This window comes from Pongo abelii, chromosome 9, assembly GCF_028885655.2.
Source record: "Pongo abelii isolate AG06213 chromosome 9, NHGRI_mPonAbe1-v2.0_pri, whole genome shotgun sequence".
Lineage (NCBI taxonomy): Eukaryota > Metazoa > Chordata > Mammalia > Primates > Hominidae > Pongo > Pongo abelii.
In genome coordinates, this window is record NC_071994.2 from 115,019,176 (window position 1) to 115,039,556 (window position 20,381).

General features: G+C 42.9%; 4 protein-coding genes across 17 annotated transcripts in view; 1 reads left to right on the forward strand and 3 right to left on the reverse strand.

Moving 5' to 3' along the window:
* The window catches only part of ALG9 (ALG9 alpha-1,2-mannosyltransferase), an 89,153-nt gene extending 87,115 nt beyond the window's left edge, over positions 1–2,038 (reverse strand). For 6 of the 8 annotated variants that reach the window (XM_003777885.4, XM_063711372.1, XM_063711371.1 and 3 more), the window contains exons 1-2: positions 1,805–2,034; positions 696–834 (exon numbers count right to left, since the gene is read on the reverse strand). In XM_003777885.4, coding sequence (XP_003777933.2) covers positions 696–834; positions 1,805–1,935 — 270 coding nt within the window. In that variant the 5' untranslated portion in view covers positions 1,936–2,034. Of the gene's footprint in view, positions 1–695; positions 835–1,804 lie in introns of all 8 variants that reach the window. The other 2 variants (XM_002822457.6, XM_054525058.2) reach the window with 1 other exon arrangement.
* A 2,477-nt stretch (positions 2,039–4,515) lies between these two features.
* Positions 4,516–9,614, reverse strand: FDXACB1 (ferredoxin-fold anticodon binding domain containing 1). 2 transcript variants are annotated; one of them, XM_054525060.1, is made up of 6 exons: positions 9,402–9,573; positions 8,997–9,153; positions 7,257–7,460; positions 6,931–7,089; positions 5,368–6,554; positions 4,516–5,221 (listed from the first exon to the last, which is right to left on the reverse strand). In XM_054525060.1, the coding sequence occupies exons 1-5, from the start codon at positions 9,571–9,573 to the stop codon at positions 5,372–5,374; spliced, it is 1,875 nt and encodes a 624-aa protein (XP_054381035.1). In that variant the 3' UTR covers positions 4,516–5,221; positions 5,368–5,371. The 2 variants fall into 2 exon arrangements, with proteins under 2 accessions (XP_054381035.1, XP_003777934.3); XM_003777886.4 differs by having other exon boundaries at positions 4,516–6,554; positions 9,402–9,614.
* A 37-nt stretch (positions 9,615–9,651) lies between these two features.
* CFAP68 (cilia and flagella associated protein 68) lies at positions 9,652–14,532 on the forward strand. Of its 6 annotated transcripts, none has more exons than XM_054525063.1 (5): positions 9,701–10,575; positions 11,929–12,059; positions 12,828–13,058; positions 13,595–13,661; positions 14,225–14,532. In XM_054525063.1, exons 2-5 carry the CDS (start codon positions 11,967–11,969, stop codon positions 14,332–14,334), a joined length of 501 nt encoding a protein of 166 aa, XP_054381038.1. In that variant the 5' UTR covers positions 9,701–10,575; positions 11,929–11,966; the 3' UTR covers positions 14,335–14,532. The 6 variants fall into 6 exon arrangements, with proteins under 6 accessions (XP_003780751.2, XP_054381038.1, XP_054381037.1 ...); XM_054525062.1 differs by having other exon boundaries at positions 9,726–10,493; positions 11,414–12,059; XM_024255134.3 differs by having other exon boundaries at positions 9,804–10,045.
* A 4,976-nt stretch (positions 14,533–19,508) lies between these two features.
* LOC112135502 (putative ribosomal protein eL43-like) lies at positions 19,509–19,874 on the reverse strand (the record flags this gene model as incomplete). Its single annotated transcript, XM_024255771.2, has 1 exon — positions 19,509–19,874. A coding segment is annotated over one exon (267 nt), but the record flags the coding sequence as incomplete, so codon positions are not given.
* Between the last annotated feature and the right edge of the window lie 507 nt (positions 19,875–20,381).

Consider the following 20,381-nt stretch of genomic DNA (forward strand, 5'->3'; position numbering starts at 1 on the left):
TGTTAACTTTAAAAACTATCTCCAGGTATTATTTTCATTAAAAAAAAAAGAAAATTACAAATTACACCTTTGTGTAAACCAGCTAAATTCCCTACAGTCTTCAATAGCAGGTAAATCATCTGCTTAGAATACAAAAGTGAAAACATGTTACTGGCCAGGCCCAGTGGCTCACGCCTGTAATCCCAACACTTTGGAAGGCGAGGTGAGAGGATCGCTTGAGCCTAGGAGTTAAATACCAGCCTCGGTGACATAATGAGCCCCCATCTCTGTTTTTTCTTTTTCGTTTTTTGAGACGGAGTCTCGCTCTGTTGCCCAGGCTGGAGTGCAATGGTGTGATCTCGGCTCATTGTAAACTCTGCCTCCCGTGATCAAGCGTTTCTCCTGCCTCAGCCTCCCGAGTAGCTGGGACTATAGGCACCCACCACCACGCCCGGTTAATTTTTGTATTTTTAGTAGAGACGGGGTTTCACCACGTTGGTCACACTGGTCTCGAATTCCCGACCTCAGGTAATTCACCCGCCTCGGCCTCCCAAAGTGCTGGGATTATAGGCCTGTTTTTTTTTGTTGTTTTTTTTTTAAGAAAATACAGTTATTTTACTAGGAATCACACTTGTATATTATTTGTCTCTCGATTGGTAATAACACCTATACTGCAAAATCAAGAACAAAAAGAGAAAACTAAAGAAATCACCTACTGGCTCCCAGTAGTTGAATGTTTCATCACAGTCAGAGATGTTGCTCAGGAGAGCAGCACATAACCTTGCTGAAAGCAGACACTTGAAAGCAGTAGATCCTTCAGGTGCCCAGACTTGTCCTGCTTTGTTCCCAGATAACCTGTTCAAAAGCAAAAAAAAAAAAGCATGTCAGGAAGGACCTGCTAATCAGAAGACCTAAATCTAGATAGAAAGGACAAAAAGGGCAAGGGACATCAAAGCACTTAAGTTATTCACCTAAAAAGGTGAATGGTTAGTTGTTCTTTCTCAGTAAAATGAATAAAAATTCAGATTTTTAAGAAAAAAATTTATGAGATAGGGTCTTGCTATGTTGCCCAGGCTGGACTTAAACTCCTAGGCTCAAGTAATCCTTCTGCCTCGGCCTCCTGAAGAACTGACTTTAATCACTCAATCACTCCTTCCACTTCCTGCTTTTAAGGCATAAATTAACTCATACACTTTAGCTCAATGCATTTATGACACTCCATTTATCCCAAGCCAACTAATCACTCACTTGAAGGCCACAAAGCTGTCATTCTCCTTTTCTTTCTTTTCTTAACAAGGTCATTGCTTTTCATGGCTTTATTCATTCCCCCTTATGTTCAGATAGAAGCCTAGGTGCAAGGTACATAGCCTACTCCAATTTCATACGTTGACAGTTCCCTTAACGCAGTTCTAACCTGCAGCCTCCCGGGTTTGGGAAGAGGTGATGGCTGGTAGGATGGGCCCAATAAAGGCTCGGGACTTGAGGGAGAATAAAAGGAGCTGTGAGGAACAGCCGTAAAAGGTATACTCTTTGATCCTGTCAACATCTCCCACAGAGCCTGTGCCCATTCTAGGCCTGGCCCAGGAGCATCACAGATCCGCACTCCAAGGCAGTTTTACAGCACAGTGGAGGGATCTAAGGTGGGCGAAGACTGAATGCTGACCCGCCCAGGAAGACCAATAGGACCTAGCTGAAGAGGGAGCTCGAGCCTCCGGCGGGGAGGCCAGGCCGGACAGAGCCCCGCGCGCCACAGCTAAAACCCTCCCGGGGACAGCCCCGAACCGCCCCGCCGGCCGGCCACGCCCCTGCAGCGCCGCACACGTACTCGGTCCGGTGCTCCGTGCCGCCCGCCTCTCGGCTGCCCAGCAGCTCCCGCAGCTTGTCCGCAGCCGGGGCCGTATCCCCACTGCTGGCCCCGCTGCCCTTCAGGCGCTGCCGAGCCCCTCGGCCAGCCATGGCAAGCTTGGGGGAAAAAGACAGAATTCGGCACCCTATGAAGTCAGTGAGCGCGGAGACATAGCTTTCGCTGGCAAACGGTGTCCGCCGAGGGACAAACGATCTTGACATGCGCAGAAAATACTAAATTATAGCGTTACTGGGCCAATTGGGGCAGATCCCCGAGTAGCGAAGAAATAGAACCTGAGGAGTTTCTTCATCAGGGCTGTCCCATCCACCTGCTTCTAACTCTGGCCATTACTACCTCCCTCCAACCCTCTTTTCCGTCACTTTTCAGCATTCTCCAGTCTCAAAAAAAAAAAAAAAAAAAAAAAAAACACCTCTCAGCTCCCCTATTTAAATGAAAAAACAAATAGAAAGTGATTAAAGAAATATACATAGTGAGATGTGAAGTATTCAGTTAAATATCACAGCACAGCTATCTACTAAAAGGTCCTTAAAATGTCATTTTTAACACCTTGCCTTCTCTGTATTTTGGTAAGAGTGACAGAGACAGCCTGTAGCTAAAAACTGCTTCAGAGAGACAAACCGGTAATGGCAGAGTGTAGACTGATGAAATTCTGTGCGGCAAATTGAACCAGATGTCCATCACTGTCATCGCTACTACGGCATTGTGGTAGGCATTTTACATATTTTATCATTTTTAAACTTAATACAACAACCTTGTTTTATTTATCAGGAAACTAAATAAACTTGGAGCTAGTAAATGGTGGAGCTATATTCCAGCCCAGGACTATCTTACCGGAAAGCCCATGCTCTCTCTTCCCAGCAGATCGGGTGAAAGGTCTTCATTTCCTACAATCATTTTTATACTGGCACGTTGATGATATCATACCTGTGACCCCCATAGCTTGGGGGTCATTCATCTAATCCTGACACTCTATCCACTCCTCTAATCACAGAGCTATATCCTACCCTGTCGAGCTCCATGCCAGTAACTGGGACAAGTTTATAGAGGGAAGGCTAATCTCTTGACAAGGTCTCAAAAGGTTGTGATTTCCTACTAAAAATTCCCAAGTATTGAAAATGGAGATTGATCATATTGCTCAATTCTCACATGCAGTCGTTAGTTACCAAGTTCAAATATCCAGCTTAATTATCTCTTTTTTCTTTTCTTTTTTTTTTTGAGACAGAGTTTTCCTTGCTCACCCAGGCTGGAGTGCAGTGGCACAATCTCAGCTTACTGCAACCTCTGCCCCCCAGGTTCAAGAGATTGTCGTGCCTCAGCCTCCCTAGTAGCAGGGACTATGGGCCACCACGCTGGCTAATTTTTGTATTTTTAGTAGAGATTAGGTTTCGTCATGTTGGCCAGGCTGGTCTGGAACTCCTGGCCTCAAGTGATCCACTTGCCTTAGCCTCCCAGAATACTGGGATTATAGGCGTGTGCCACTACACCCAGCCTAACTGTATCTCATATACCCATCTCCTCCTTTTCATTTAACTCTAATGCAGGTCCCTCCCTACCTGTCTACCTAGGACTAACACAATAGCATCTCCACAGGGATTGCTCATCTCAAATTCATCCTGTGCAACATTATCCAGTTAATTTTCCAAAGAACTACTCTGTGGCACTTCCTTAATAAAAAACCACCAGATTTTTTCCTATTGCCTACCAAATAAAGTATAAACTCCTTATTCTAGCATTTGGTCTTCATGAACTTCAGCCCCAACTTACTTTTCCAATCTTCTCTCCCACTACTTTCCTATGCACACTTTACATTCCAGCTAACTAGCCTAGAAAGTGCCCCCAAATGCTCCCTTATCTATATCTGTTTATGGATGTCCTCTGCCTGAAATGCACACCCTACTTGCCTAACAATTCTCCCTTCACCTTCCTGCCCTTGTTTTAAGATCCAGCTTTCAAACACTACCTTATCCATGTACCAAGCACTATTGAGGATAGAAGAAAGGGATAAATCACATTACCTGCCATCAATTAGCAAAACAGTCAATGTGGAGAGCTTAGTAATAGATGTGTCTGTAAGAGATCCCTTGATTCTTTATCCCACTCCCCAAACTTACTCATATGGCAGTGTTTCCATCCCAGTTAATGACACTTCCAATCTTCTAGGTGTTCAGGTCAAAAACCTAGTAGGCTTGCTTAATTCCTTTATTTCTCTAACCCCACACCTCTCTCACCCACACACAAACGTTTAATTCATCAGGAAGTCCTTCCAAATTTATCCAACCCAACATTTTACCACCTTGGTCCAGGTCATCATTATTTCGTTTGCATCACTGCAATAACCTCCTAATTTGTCTCTGTACTTCCATTCTTGCCTCCCAAATGCTTTTCTCCAAGAATAAATAAGACAGTCATGTCCCTCACAGAATATAATCCCAAATGTGGAGCCTAACTATTAACAGGAACATACATTACTTCACATTAGAGTACCACATTCTGCAGAATCCTAGGCTAAGTTAATTTTTCAGTGTCCCTTAGAGATACTTACAACAGAAGGCCCCAAAATCTAGAGAGGCAAAGTTTAATCACAGTTGAACGATTACTGTTAAAGACTAGAGAAGAAGTAACAAAGTGGCAGAAAGAACATGGGCTTTAAAGTCAAACAGACCCAAATGTTAACCCTAAATCTGACACTTTATTCGTTCCATGACTTTCAACCACAGAATTAAAATGGTGATGATTATAATAATAATACCAAAATTAATGTGGAATATTTGCAACTTACCAAGCTAATAAATGTTAGTCTGACTCCAAAAACTACTCTCATAAGGTGATTTAATGAAATGATACAACAAAGTTAAGGGAAGAGTAATTGACAGTGTGGAAAACATATTTATATTTGATGAGACACCTAAGTTCTACTGCCTTTTCAACAATAGAGCATCTAAAGTACAAGATGCTGTTTCGTTTATTGTTTTAGTCACTTCTCGGGACCAAAATATTACACAACTCCAAATGTCACCAATCACATTATAATCTATAAGTTTCAGTCATAGAGTCAAGGTGTCTTTAAGATCAACCAACAGTAGGCCGGGCACGGTGGCTCACACCTATAATCCCAGCACTTTGGGAGGCCAAGGCGGGCAGATCACGAGGCCAGGAGATCGAGACCATCCTGGCTAACATGGTGAAACCTCGTCTCTACTAAAAATACAAAAAAAAAAAAAAATTAGCCGAGCGTGGTGGCAGGCGCCTGTAGTTCCAGCTACTCGGGAGGCTGAGGCAGGAGAATGGCGTGAACCCGGGAGGTGGAGCTTGTAGTGAGCCGAGATCGTGCCACTGCCACTGCACTCCCGCCTGGGCGGCAGAGCGAGACTCCATCTCAAAAAAAAAGAAAAAAACAGATCAACGAACAGTAGCTATGGTCACAAAGTAAAACATTTTACAAAAAAAAAAAAAATCCAGAAAGGACTACTGGTTGCAAGTTGGTAATTTTTCAAAGGATCACGCAGCAGAAAAGGATTTACCAAACTACCGAGGTATAACATATAGGCGTTGTTGAATCTCCTTCCTAAACTGGGATTGCATTGATGCTACTTGCTGCTGGGTGAGGGCCTTGTCACAGGTCTGGTAGGTCAATCTATAGCAGAGACTGACCTGTTGAGTCTGTGGATGCTGAAAACGGCTAAGAAACTGTATGGATATAATAGTGTCCTGGGACACTGCTCGGGCCACAGTGTGAAACTCTAGTTCATCAAATCCTTTCTTCTGATCTATCCAAAAACTAATATCATGCACATAACATGGAGGATACAGAGAATGACTTTTAAAGGGTTCTGTTTTGCCAGGGACAAAATTTTTCAGGAAACGGTTATCAGACGTCCACAACATTCTCCAGTCAGAGATACACCAGACAAGCATGGCTAATAAGTCCAAGTTCATAGACACAAACACAAAACACTGGTCTTTATGTATAACACTAGTGGCAGATGTGATAACAGACCCAATAATTAGATCCTCAGTACAATCTGGGCTAAAATTATGAGTCTTCACACGAATCATATAATCCTTTCCATTTGACTGAAGGACAAATTTGACTAAACTGCTCAGCTTAGAGCTCTCCGGCAATGTCTGGGTCAGCAGGCTATCTAGAATGCCCTTCAGATGATCCAGCAGTGATTGAAGACAGCCATCCTTCAGACTTTGATTAAACCCAACGATAAATAAAGTCTCATGAAATGCTGGCATTGTGAAAGGCAAAATATGGCACTTCTGAAAGACAGGTCCACTGAGGATGTGCAGAGAACCTGAGAGGAAGTCTGGTACTTCGATGACATCCTGAACATGCACTAGGAGAGAAGGTCTAAGGCAGATCTTGGCCTGGCCACAGGTTCCTTCACAAGCTTCTTCTTTACCATCTCTTCCAGGATTCTTGAGAAGGCTAAGTTCTGAAAATGACACTAGAAAGTCTTCCACATCTTGTGATGTCCCACCAGTCAGGGACTCAGAATTTGAGTTATCTTCACGGAGAGTAATCCAAAAAGCAGCTGACAGAAAGTCACAATTCCAGAAAGGAAGAACACTGGTACCTTCCTGTGGCAGCAAAGGGAAGGAACACTTCAGCCTTTTTAGAGGGAAAACTTTGCCTAATTCAGCAATGAGTTTCTCATTTATGGTTTTGATAGGATGACATGAAGGTGCTTCCAGGAAACCCCTGTTTAAACACACACAAAAATAACTTTTCTAACTTAAGATAGTAAATAATTATAATGTAGCTAGAATTAAAAATACAAATAGCTGGACAGAAAAGAATTATCTTTAAATTGATCTTGAAAGGAAACAAAGAAATCATCTACCATAAGGAGAAACAGATGTGTATTTCAGAACTCTGACAGCCACCATTCCTACAATATATCAGAAAATGTGACCATTTTTAATTCTAGAGATGCTTAAAGAGGCCAGGCTGACAAATAAACATAGCACTAACATCACTAACAATTTATGTACCATCCATTCAATATATGGTTGCCATCAAGACAATCAGGATACAACTGGAGATGGAAGTGATTTCCAGCAAAATAACTGGTTACCTGTTCAACTTTCCTACAAGTGCTTCTGGTTCTGGAAAGGAAAACCACTGGTTACACAGTTTGATCCTGAAGATTCTGGGTTGAGAACCTTCGAAAGGTAAGCTCCTGGTGAAGACATGGTTCAAAGCACCTTCTACATGAAAGGACTTATCTTGACTCCTGGCAAAATAGACACCAATATGAAGTCTGTCATTATTAAAATAAGCAAGTATTTTTAGAGACTGAATCAGTTAATTGGCAGGGCCTATGAGTCTATCTATGAGATTTTGTTATCATTAGTGAGAGAGATGAAAACGCAGAAGGCTTAGACCTATGCTATTACCTACCTATATCCAGTGCACTTGTACCCTGGCACAGCCTTACAGCTGAATGGATACACGTCACTTAAAATGAGCCCCCCCAGGGCTGCCATGGCAACCACTTGCCAACTGTTGTGCCATTCTCTCTGGGGCTTATCCGCAGGAGTTCCACCTTGTCCTCTACATAATGCCACGTGGACTTCTCCTTCCTCTGCAAGAACGTCTGCACAGCTAATAGGGAGAAAAGAAACACTAACTAATTATCATAAACAAGTGGAAATTACCAGAGGAGTTGGCAACATACACATGGTTTGCCGGTGAAATAATTAAAATCCAATCATACCTATGTGCAAAAATCTATTAGACCTCAAAAAATGCAAAGAAAGTAGCTGGAAGTAAATAGAAACGTGAATTAAATGTTCAACCCACTCACTGATATTTTGGCTGACCAGGGTCTGCTTTGCATTTGTGTCGTTCATGCATATGTCACAGAAAGATCAATATCTGCACAGTTCCTATATATGATTCACTGCTTAGGCTGTTTCTTCCCATTTAGAAAGTTCTTTTCACTGCCCTCCTGAAATTCAAATACTAGTTTAAAATACTGCCTCTGTCAAAACTTTATTGACAGCTATGCCCCATCGGACACCCCCAATAGTATCATGTCTTGTGGTATAATCATGTAAAGCACTGTTTTCAGTTCACAATAATTTTATGAGGCTGTTAGTTACTTTTTTTTTTTTTTTTTTTCGAGATGGAGTCTTGCTCTGTCGCCCAGGCTGGAGTGCAGTGGCACGATCTCAGCTCACTGCAACCTCCACCTCCCAAGTTCAAGCAATTCTCCTGCCTCAGCCTCCCAAGTAGCTGGGACTACAGGCGCGTGCCACCATGGCCGGCTAATTTTTGTATTTTTAATAGAGGCGGGGTTTTGCCACTTTGGCCAGGCTGGTCTCAAACTCCTGACCTCAGGTGATCTGCTCACCTCGGCCTCCCAAACTGCTGGGATTACAGGCGTGAGCCACCACGCCTGGCCCAGTTAGTTACTATTAATATCCCTAGTTTACACTTGAGGAAACGGAAGCATGTAAAGATTAAGTAAGCTTGCTTAAAATAACAACTGTTGGCCGGGCGTGGTGGCTCATGCCTGTAATCCCAGCACTTTGGGAGACCGAGGCGGGCGGATCACAAGGTCAGGAGATCGACACCATCCTGGCTAACACGGTGAAACCCCATCTCTACTAAAAATACAAAAAATTAGCTGGGCATGGTGGCGGGTGCCTGTAGTCCCAGCTACTTGAGAGGCTGAGGCAGGAGAATGGCGTGAACCCAGGAGGCGGAGCTTGCAGTGAGCCGAGATTGCACCACACCACTGCACTCCAGCCTGGGCGACAAGGCAAGACTCTGCCTCAAAAAATAAAAATAAAATAAATAAATAACAACTGTTAAGTGGTGGCCTGGGATTTGAATCCAGGCAGTCTGGCTTCTAAGTGCACGTTCTTAGCCATTAGACTATATGGCTCTCATTATTTTGCATTGTCAAAAATAAATGATCCTCTTTTACACACCCAAGAGTACACTATTTGTACTTTCATTTAGCACTTAGGGTTTATATATCTGTTTTTCCAACTAAATTGGGGGTTCCTTTGGGGCTTTATAGTCTCTTCTAAACCTATCATAGTAGCTTGCACGTGTGCCTTATGTTTGGGTACAGTAACTATGTTATGGACATCTTAAACATTTTTCTTGTGAGGGCGTTCCTTTCCTCACCTTTGGAAAAATTTGGCAAGCAGTTCCCTGTTCTTAGCTAAGCCAGCTTTGCGTCCACAATGCGGAAAGTTGAAATAAATTTGATCAAATTCTCTGTTGTGCAGTTCAAAGACATCTGCCAGATGGGTGCAGTCCACACCGAAACGTACATCGATACCTGGCAAAGATAGTTTGGGGGCACAAAATATAGACAGGAGGATGCCTCAAGACATGGAACAGAAAAACTCTTCCTAACTTAAACCGTGCAGACCAGCCCAAGTCTGGGCACAAAGCCGACTTTATGTGAATATCCGTAGGACGACCAAGAACAACCTCCACGTGGGTTACATCCCCACGCCCCCACCCTTTCCACTTTGGGACGCGCCGGCCGCTGGGCGGGGCTTCGCAGAGGGGCGGGCTCGCTACCTCGCTCGCGCAGGCCCTGCAGATTCTCCCGGGCCACTGGATCCCGAGCCAACTCGGCCGGGCGCTGGAGGCAGGTGGCGGTAAGATGAGTGCTCTGATCCAGGGTTTCGCTCAGAGCGGCGGCGAAGGAGAAATTCCCCTCCCCAACCAACAGGAGGCGACGAGGGGCCATGGCCTCCACGGACTCCCGGCTCGCGTTCTCTGTGGCGCTCGTTTTACGTCACTTCCTTCGCGGATCTCTCTCTGCCCTGTCTTCACCCGTCACTAGTTGATGACGCACCCATGGCGCCTGGTTGTCTAGACGAACGGGTGCACCGACTCCCCGGGGGGTAATAACTATGAGTGCAAAAGGAAGACGCGCACTTTCCTGTCCCCTCGCCCTTTCACCCCCTCGGGAAGATCAAAGTGTCTTTAGCCCAAGCATGGCCTTGAGCGACTTCATCACACCTGCATGAGGTCACAAGCGCTCACTAGCGCAGGGGGGTGAGGCGAGTTCTGGGTGAAAGAAACGGGGCGGGGCTGAGGCCAAGGAGAGGTTGGACTGTGTCTGGCATGCTACTGACGCAGAAGGATTTGAAACTTTTTTCACCTCGTCTGAAATGGCTGCCTCCCAGTGTCTCTGCTGCTCAAAATTTCTCTTCCAGGTGCTTAAATCTCCCATCTTCTATTCATTCAAGAAAGAATATTGAGTGTCTATTGCGTGCCAGGCCACTGTGAGGGTGGTTACGATATATGGATGAACAAGATGTGGCCTATGATTTCAATGAGCCTGCAGTCTGGTGGGGAATGCACAGAGCAAAAGAGGCAACTCTGATATGGCAGGGTGTGTGCTATGGGAGCACACAGAAGAACGTTACCAAGTTTTGGGGCGAAGTGGGTCGAAGAGTCCTTGGATGAAGTAAACCCGAGTTGAAAGCTAAGAGGGTAAAAGTGCATCTTAACTGAGTCAAGAGGCGTGAAGAGGCAGAAGGAACAATATATGCAAAAGCTTGATGGAGAAACAGAATAGTTGAGTTTGGCTGAAACACAGTTGGAGGGAGAGTAACAGATGAGACTGAAGAGTTAGGCAGGGGCCAGGTCATAGGGAGCGTTGTAAGCCTTTTAAAAAAATCAACTTTTATTTTACATGTGGGGGTACAGGTACAGGTTTGTTACGTGGATATATTGCACCCAGGTAGGTTGCAGGTTTGTTACATGGGTATATTGTACCTAATAGATAGTTTTTCAACCCACACCACCCGCCCTCACCACTCTAGTTAGTAGCCTGCAGCGTCTTTTGTTTCCATGTTTAGGTCCATGTTTGCTCAATGTTTAGCTCCCACTTATAAGTGAGAATGTCAGAGGTATTTATACCAGAGCAACTCCATCTTGAATAGGGGCTAGGTAAATAAGGCTAAGAACTGGGCTGCATTCCCAGTAAGTTAAGGCATTCTTAGTCACAGGATGAGATAGCTCAGCACAAGATACAGGTCATAAAGACCTTGCTGATAAAACAGGTTGCAGTAAAGAAGCCAGCTAAAATCCACCAAAACCGAGATGGTGATGAGAGTGATCTCTGGTCATCCTCATTGCTATACTCCCACCAGCGCCATGACAGTTTACAAATGCCATGGCAAAGTCAGGAAGTTACCTTATATGGTCTAAAAAGGGGAGGTATGAATTAATCCACCCGTTGTTTAGCATATAATCAACAACCATAAAAATGGGCAACCAGCTGCCCTCGGGGCTGCTCTGCATATGGAGTAGCCATTCTTTATTCCTTTACTCTCTTAATAAACTTCCTTACACTTTATAGACTCACCTTGAATTATTTCTTGTGTCTCTTGGGGTCTGGATTAGGACCCTTTCCGGTAACAAGAACATGCTGTATTTGGTTCTCTGTTCTGTTGTAAGCCATTTTAACAGGCTGAATCTTACTCTGAAAACGGTGGAAAGCCACTGAAAGATTTTAAATAAGAAGATGATACAATTATACGTTCACTTTCAAAAATTCTGCTTTCCTGTGGAGAAAGGTTTGGAGAGGAACAAGGCTGATGGCATGGCAGGATAAGACAAGAGGCAACTGCAGTAATGGAGACAAAGCTGACAGTGATTTGAATTGAAATTTGGCAGTGGGAATGGAGGGTAGCGGTCTGATTCAAAAATCAACAAGACTTAGTGACTGGATGAAAATTAAAGACAAGTCAGAGTCAAAGATAAGCCCCAGGCTTCTGGCTTGGACAACTGAGTGGATGCTGATGTCTGTCATTCCAGCCCTAGAGACAGTTGCACCTAGATCTCCAGTATGAGTACCAGGCCCATTGGACTTTGCAGCACCAGCTACTCTGGTCATAATGTTGTTTGGTAACATCAGTGCATGCACCTGTCTTCACAAAGGCAGATGGTATGAGGGTAGTTACCTGGGATGTCATCCTTCAATGCTGCATTATTGGCTTTTTTTCTGTTTGTGGAAAGGCAAGTGGGTGGTGACTCCCAAATCATGGCCACTTGCCCATGGTAATCTGGGTGATTTTTTCTTTGCTTGGAGAACTGGGAAAGCCAGGTTTGTTGACATCTTTAAAGAACATGGAACAGCCAAATAAGGATTTCTGTCACTCTCATAAGAAATCTTCAAACGGCTCAACCTACTCAGCATCAAGTTACTCTTCTTCAGGAAAGGTATCATCTTGTTCCTAAGCCAGGGGGCCAGACTCACATTTTGGGAAAAAAAGAAAGATTGAGCTTTTATCTTACCAAAAAAAATGAAATCAGACATTGATCATCTGGTATATGCAAACCAGATTGATTGGGAGAACAGGCAGAAGGACAGGGTACAATAATGAATAAAACAGATCCTGTCCTTAAGGGGCATACAGCTCTGTATAGGAGATATAATGCAGACTTAAAGAACTCTAATGTATGGTAAAAAAAGTTATAAATACAGGGAAAGATAAGATAAAGTTTTATGTGAGTTAAAAGGAAAGAGAAGCTAACTTCGGGGAAGGCATCATTTGAGCTAGAAGGAAGGAAATGATCATTTATTACTCATTTATTGTGTTATCTAGTTACTCAACTCTCACTTCTTTCTGTTCTCTTTGATTGTAGCAGTGCCTTTAGCCCCTAAATACCTACATCTCAAAATTACCTAAAAAATTTAGCTAATTCTCCATATTGTATTGGGAATACTGAAGTTTTTCCTGTCTCTTCACGGGGCCTGGGGAGTGGGGGTGTGGATTTAATCCATGCAGTCACCCACTGTTGCTGATTGAAAGAATGGATCAAAGGGTTCCAGGACTTAGAGAGGAAGAAACAGAACCATAACAAAGCCTGGATCATTAGTACAGTGTGCTTGTGTTATACCTGCCTATGTAAAACAAAGGCAGGGAAGGATGCTTTTTCTCTTTTCTGGTTTATGCAATAAGCTTTTCTATTCTTGTCTATTCCCAGAGACAGAACCTTGCCTGTTTCCTCACAAACCCACACTGTGGCAGCCTCATTAATGCAGATGGCCATGGTGAAGTGTGGACAGATTGGAATAATATGTCTAAGTTTTTCCAGTATGGATGGAGATGCACCACTAATGAGAATACCTATTCAAACCGTACCCTGATGGGCAACTGGAACCAGGAAAGATATGACCTGAGGAATATTGTGCAGCCCAAACCCTTGCCTTCCCAGGTAATCTAATTTGTCTTTTTTGTTTGTTTGTTTCCTTCTGTTGGCAAAAGAAATGCAATGGCCATTTGAAATGCAGGGAAGTAATAACTTCTGGTGCAGTGATCTCTCAGTTTTCAGTGAAGTGGTTGGGGCAGAGGAACAGTCTGCAGCTGAACCACCCATGCTACTTTACTGTCAAGTTGAATATTTTATTATCTGTAAGGTTTCAAAAGGAAGGGCAGTCCTCTTTTTCTCCTACTTCTGTTTGGACTTTATCTCTTAGTCTACAGAAATTTATAATGTCTTCTGACTTAGGCTAGCTTTTCCCCTGGTCCTTGCCTATCTAGACTTGTCATTTATCTGAGTTTTGCGCTTAAATCGCTCCTAAACAAACAAACATACAAAAGATATGAAAGTTAGAAGGATATAGACTAACACCATAGACCTCAGTCCATCTAAAATATGACAGTCCGTGAGAATTCATGTCATATTGATCTTTATTTCCTGATGTTAGCTGTAGACTTCCAGATTCTTAATCTGTTAATTTTTCTTTCCAGTTTGGACACTACTTTGAAACAACATATGATACAAGCTACAACAACAAAATGCCACTTTCAACACATAGTACGTGGACTGTTTTTTCAAATTCTTACATTTTCAGAACCTAACTCAGTGACTAGCACATAGAAGGAACTCAAATAAAAGTAAACTGAATAGGTGAATAAGTGAGGCTGGGCGCAGTAGCTCACACCTGTAACCCCAGCACTTTGTGAGGCTGAGGCAGGCAGATCACTTGAGGTCAGGAGTTCGAGACCAGCCTGGCCAGCATGGTGAAACCCCATCTCTACTAAAAAAAATACAAAAATTAGCTGGGCGTGGTGGCACCTGCCTGTAGTCCCAGCTACTCAGGAGGCTGAGGCAGGAGAATCACTTGAACCCAAGAGGTGGAGGTTTCAGTGAGCAGAAATCAAACCACTGCACTCCTGCCTGGGTGACAGAGTGAGACTCTGTCTCAAAAAAAAAAAAAAAAAGGTGAATAACTAAATGAATGAGTAAACAGGTTTTTTTCTTCAATTTTAACAGGACTTACTGTCTATTCCCTAGAAATAAGAGCAAGATCAGTTACTAAAACTCCTTAGTGTTGACTGTTTTCATTTGTCTTTCCTTCCTTTTTTTTCTTCTCTCAGGATTTAAGCGAGAGCCTCACTGGTTCCCAGGACATCAACCTGAACTGGATCCTCCCCGATACAAATGCACAGAAAAGTCAACTTACATGAATAGCTATTCAAAGCCTTAAATTGGGCATCACTCAGGATGTGTATAAGATCTTAATATTGACTAATTTCGCATCCAGGTTTCTAAGAAATGATAAGATACTTCACTTTTCCAGAGTAAAATGTAGGAGGGAGCACATTCTAAGTACAGCTAAAAATTTAGCTCACTGTAACACAGTTTCACTCTCTGAATAAATAAAGCAAAAAACACAGTAAATATTCTTTATCCCTTCTTTTGTTGTTGTTTTAACCAAGATTTAAATGTCAAATTTAATACAGCAACTCAGTTCTACATTTGGGGTGTTGTAGAAGGACCTTAAAAAGAATTATTTCGGGCCAGGCACGGTGGCTCATGCCTGTAATCCCAGCACTTTGGGAGGCCGAGGCAGGTGGATCACTTGAGGTCAGGAGTTTGAGACCAGCCTGACCAACATGGTGAAACACTATCTCTACTAAAAACACAAAAATTAGCCGAGTATGGTGGCTCATGCCTGTAATCCCAGCTACTCAGGAGGCTGAGGCAGGGGAATCACTTGAACCCGGGACATGGAGGTTGTGGTGAGCTGAGATCATGCCACTGCACTCTAGCCTGGGTGACAGAGCGAGACTCCGTCTCAAAAAAAAAAAAAGAATTATTTCTCTGAAGTCTACAACCACTGTGGTCTTCCCTTCCTTCTGTCGTAGCAAGACTTCAGAATCTAGCATAACTTAGGCTAGGTTTGGCTAGATGCTTTCTGGGTATAAGTCAGAGTCATATAGTGCAACTTCGCTGTGACCTTAGTGAGCATCCCCTCTTGAGGACTACAAAAACAAACGTAACTTTTTAAAATTATTATAGAGAATTTAAAACATAAAACAAAAGTAGACAGGCTAGTCTGATGAACTCCCATGTATCATTACCCAGCATCAACTGTTTATGACTAATCTTACCTACTTCTACTTTGTCTTATTGAATTAATTCTGGAGCAGATCTTAGAAATAGAATTTAATCTATAAAAATCTTGGTGGGCTGGGTGCGGTGGCTCACGCCTGTAATCCCAGCACTTTGGGAGGCTGAGGTGGGTGGATCACCTGAGGTCAGGAGTTCAAGACCAGCCTGGCCAACGTGGTGAAACTCCATCTCTTCTAAAAATACAAAAATTAGCCGGTCTTGGTGGCGGGCGCCTGTAATCCCAGCTACTTGGGAGGCTGAGGCAGGAGAATCGCTTGAACCCAGGAGGCAGAGGTTGCAGTGAGCTGAGATGGTGCCATTGCTCTCCAGCCTGGGCAACAAGAGCGAAACTCTGTCTCAAAAAAAAAAAAAAGAAAAGAAAAAGAAAAAAAAATCTTGGTATACTGGCTGGGCACAGTGGCTCACACCTAATCCCAGCACTTTGGGAGGCTGAGGCAGGAGGATAGCTTGAGGCTGGGAGTTCAAAACCAGCCTGGGCAACATAGCAAGACCCCATCTCTACCAAAAAAAAATTTTTTTAAAGATTTCAGTATATTTCTCAAAAAGATAAGGACTGTCAATTTTCTACTCCCCCCCAACAAAGGTCACTAAGGAAACCTGTTGACTAAACAAAGCTCATTCAACCTATTGTAGTGTAGCAAAGGAGACCATCAACTTGACACAGAGTCTTGGTAATGATTCAAAGGGGGGATATTAAGAGTAAGGTATTTATAAGGATTTGAGATAAGGGTCCAACTGGTTTAAAATGAGTCAAAGTAGGGAACTAGTAGAGACTGAGAAAGGGTTGTGAATAGCTTAGGTTTGGTAAACTTAGGAAATCAACAGTCTTAATTTTAATATGATTAAACTGATTAGTATTTCCTATTTTTTTATCTACTGTGTAAGAAGACACTATAATATATGGGCATTATTGAGAGATATTGCCCATATGTTGTCCTCGTAAGCAAGGAGATATTTTTTATCTCCCATATATTACCTCTCAAACCTTTGTTACTTTAGGTTCCAGATATAGGTCCGGAATTTATGTTGTTACTCAGTAGTGAGGAAGTTTCTTTTTTTTTCTAAATGGCTATCAAGTTGTCCCACCATTAGTTATTGAAAAGACCATAATTTTTTCACTCCTATTCAATGCCATTTTTATTGTAAATAAACTATGTACATGTAGGTCTGTTTCTGGGCTACTATGTTCTATTAGTTTAATTGTCATTCCTTGTATTATCTTAGTTATGATGCCTTAATTGCACCATCTTAATTATGATAATTTTATTACATTATTATAATTTTATATCTTAATACCTAATAGATCAAATGCTTTCATCTTGTTTTCTTCAAGAATATTAGCTATGTTTGAACTTTTGCATTTCCATATAAAATTTAGAATCAGCTTGCTCCATAAAATGACACTGTTAGGATATTGATTGAAACGGTATTGCATCATTAGGTCAGTTTTAGAATTTGAGTTCTCATTAATTCTAATAATTTATTTGTATGTTCTTACAATACAAATATTGTTTTATAGGCACATATTTTAAGTTTACATATTGTATGTCTTATTCTATTTCCTATGTATCTAGCACATTTTTAAAATTGAGGTAAAATATACATAACATGGCTGGGCGCAGTGGCTCACGCCTGTAATCCCAACACTTTGGGAGGCCGAGGCTGGCGGATCACTTGAGGTCACGAGTTTGAGAGCAGCCTGGCCAATGTGGTGAAACTTTGTCTCTACTAAAAATACAAAAATTAGCTGGGCATGGTGGCAGGCACCTGTAGTCCCAGCTACTCCAGAGGCTGAGGCAGGAGAATCTCTTAAACCCAGGAGGCAGAGGTTGCAGTGAGTCAGTATCAGGCTATTGCACTCCAGCCTGGGCGACAGAGAGAGACTGTCTCAAAAAAAAAAAAAAAAAGAAAAAGAAAGAAAGAAAAAATATATATATACACACATAACATAAAATTTACCATTTTAGCTTTTTTGTTGTCGTTGTTCATAGAGACAGGGTTTCACCATATTGCCCAGGCTGGACTCAAACTCCTGATCTCAAGCAGTCCACCTGCCTCAGCCTTCCAAAGTGCTGGGATTACAGGCATGAGCCACCATGTGTGGCCCATTATAGCTATTTTTAAGGGTATAATTTAGTGGCATTAAGTATTTTCACAATGTTGTGCAATGTTCACAATGTTGTGCAACCATCACCACTATCAATTTCCAGAACTTTCTCATCATCCCGAACTAAAACTCTGTACCTATAAAATAATAATGTCTCATTCCCCGACCCCCACTCCCTCAGCTCTTCGTAACCTGTATTCTACTTTCTGTCTCTATGAATTTACCTATTCTAGGTACCTCATTTAAGTGGAATTATGCAATATTTGTCCTTCTGTGTCTGGCTTATTTTACTTAGCATAATATTTTCAAGGCTCATGTATGTTATACCATGTATCTTACTTTTGGTTTTGAGACAGCCTTTGTCATCCAGGTTGGAATGCAGTGGTGTGATCATAGCTCACTGCAACCTCAAACTTCTAGACTCCAGGGATCCTCCCAGCTCAGCCTCCCAAGTATCTGGGACTACAGGTGCATCCCACCACACTCAGCTAATTTTTTAAAACAAATTTTTGTGGAGACAGGGTCTCGTTTTGTTTCCCATGATAGTGTCAAATTCCTGGGTTCAAGCGATCCTCCCACCTCAGCCTCCTCTTCTTTAAATAGGCTGGGCACAGTGGCTCACACCTATAATCCCAACACTTTGGGAGGCCAAGGCGGGCGGATCGCGAGGTCAAGAGATTGAGACCATCCTGGCCAACATGATGAAACCCCGTCTCTTAAAAAAATACAAAAATTAGCTGGGCATGGTGGTGCGCACCTCTAATCCCAGGTACTCAGGAGGCTGAGGCAGGAGAATCGCTTGAACCCGGGAGGAGGTGGTTGCAGTGAGCCGAGATTGCGCCACTGCACTCCAGCCTGGTGACAGAGCGATACTCCATCTCAAAAAAAAAAAAAAGATTGAATAATATTCCATGCATATATATACCACAGTTTGCTTCTCCATTATCTGTTGATGGACACTTGGGTTGTTTTCACCTTTTAGCTATTGTGAAATATGCTGTTATGAACACTGGTATACAAGTATCTGTTTGTGCCCCTGCTTTCAATTCTTTGAGGTATACATTCAGAAGCGGAATTACTGGATCATACCATAATTCTATATGTTTTCGTTTTGTTTTTTTGTTTTTGTTTTTGAGACAGAGTCTTGCTCTGTCACCCAGGCTGGAGTGCAGTGGCGTGATCTTGGCTCACTGCAACCTCTGTTTCATGGGTTCAAGTGATTCTTCTGCCTCAGCTACCCAAGTAGCTGGGACTACAGGCACACACCACCAAGCCTCACCAAATTTTGTACTTTTAGTAGAGACAAAGTTTCGCCATGTTGGCCAACTGATCTCAAACTCGTGACTTCAAGTGATCGGCCTGCCTCGGCCTCCCGTAGTGCTCAGATTGCAAGCGTGAGCCACCACGCCTAGCCAATAATTCTAATTTAACGGTTTGAAAATGCCAAACTTTTCCATAATGGCTGTACCATTTTATATTCCTACCAGCAATACACAAGGGTTTCAGTTTCTCCATATTCTCATCAACGCTTATTTTGTTTTTGTTTATGTCTTATAATAGCCGTATTAGTGGATATAAAGTGGTATTCCATGGTGGTTTTGATTCATATTTTCCCTAATGGCTAATGATTAAACACCTCTTTTTCTTTTTTTTTTTTTTTGAGCTGGAATCTCGCTCTATTGCCCTCTGTCGCCCAGGCTGGAGTACAGTGGCACCATCTCGGCTCACTGCAACCTCTTGCCTCCTGGGTTCAAGCGATTCTCCTGCCTCAGCTTCCCAAGTAGCTGGGACTACAGGCGCGTGCCACCGCGCTCTGCTAATTTTCGTATTTTTAGTACAGATGGGGTTTCACCATGTTAGCTACGCTGGTCTTGAACTCCTGACCTCAGGTAATCCAACCGCCTAGGCCTCCCAAAGTGCTGGGACTACAGGCTTGGCCTTGAGCATCTTTCTGTGTGCTTTTTGGCTATTTGTGTATCTTCTTTGGAGAAATGTTTTTTTCAAGTTCCTTGCCCATTTGTGAATTGGGTTGTTGATCTATTTGTTGTTAAGTTGTAGGAGTTCTTTATACATCCTTACATGTTCCAGATACTAATTTCTAATCAGATATAAGATTTGCAGATATTTTCTCTGATTGTATAGATTGTTGTTTCACTCTCTCTCTCTTTTTTTTTCTTTTTAACATAAATTAACCCATTTATTATAGGCCAGTGATGTCTCAAAGAGTAGAGGAGCATCTACTGGTCTTTCAATTCCTTCAGTCTTCTGATGGCAGACTTTACCATGACAGCCGAAGTGGTGTTGTAGGTCCAGGCACTGCCAGCCACTGTCTTCATGCAGGAATTACAGTGCCTGATTTTCACAGCTCGTCTCTTCATCTTGGTTTTGCCACAGAAAGAGCAAGTGTACTTGGCGTGCTGGCTGATTTCAATTTCCTTCACCATTTTCCAGAGGGAAGCCCCATGGTGGGTCCTGTATTTACCGACTATTCCGACTTTCCTTTTTTTTTTTTTTTTTTTCTGAGACTGAGTCTTACTCTGTCGCCCAGGCTGGAGTGCAGTGGCACGATCTCGGCTCACTGCAACCTCTGCCTCCCACGTTCAAGCTATTCTCCTGCCTCTGCCTCCCCAGTAGCTGGGACTACAGGCGTGTGCCATCATGCCCGGCTAATTTTTGTATTTTGATTAGAGATGGGGTTTCACCATGTTGGCCAGGCTGGTCTCGAGCTCCTGACCTCAAGTGATCCAGCCACCTCGGCCTCCCAAAGTGCTGGGATTACAGACGTGAGCCACCGTGTCCAGCCTCATTCCAACTTTCTTGGTGCATTTGGCCATGTCACCACAAACTAGGTCTGAGCCCAGAGAGGAAGATGTTGTTTCACTCTCTAGATACTGTCCCTTGATGCACGAAGGTTTTTAATGTTGATAAGTCCAATTTATCTATTTTTTGTTGGTGGTGCCTGTGCTTCTGGTGTTATATCCAAGAAACCATTGCCAAATACAGTGTTAGAA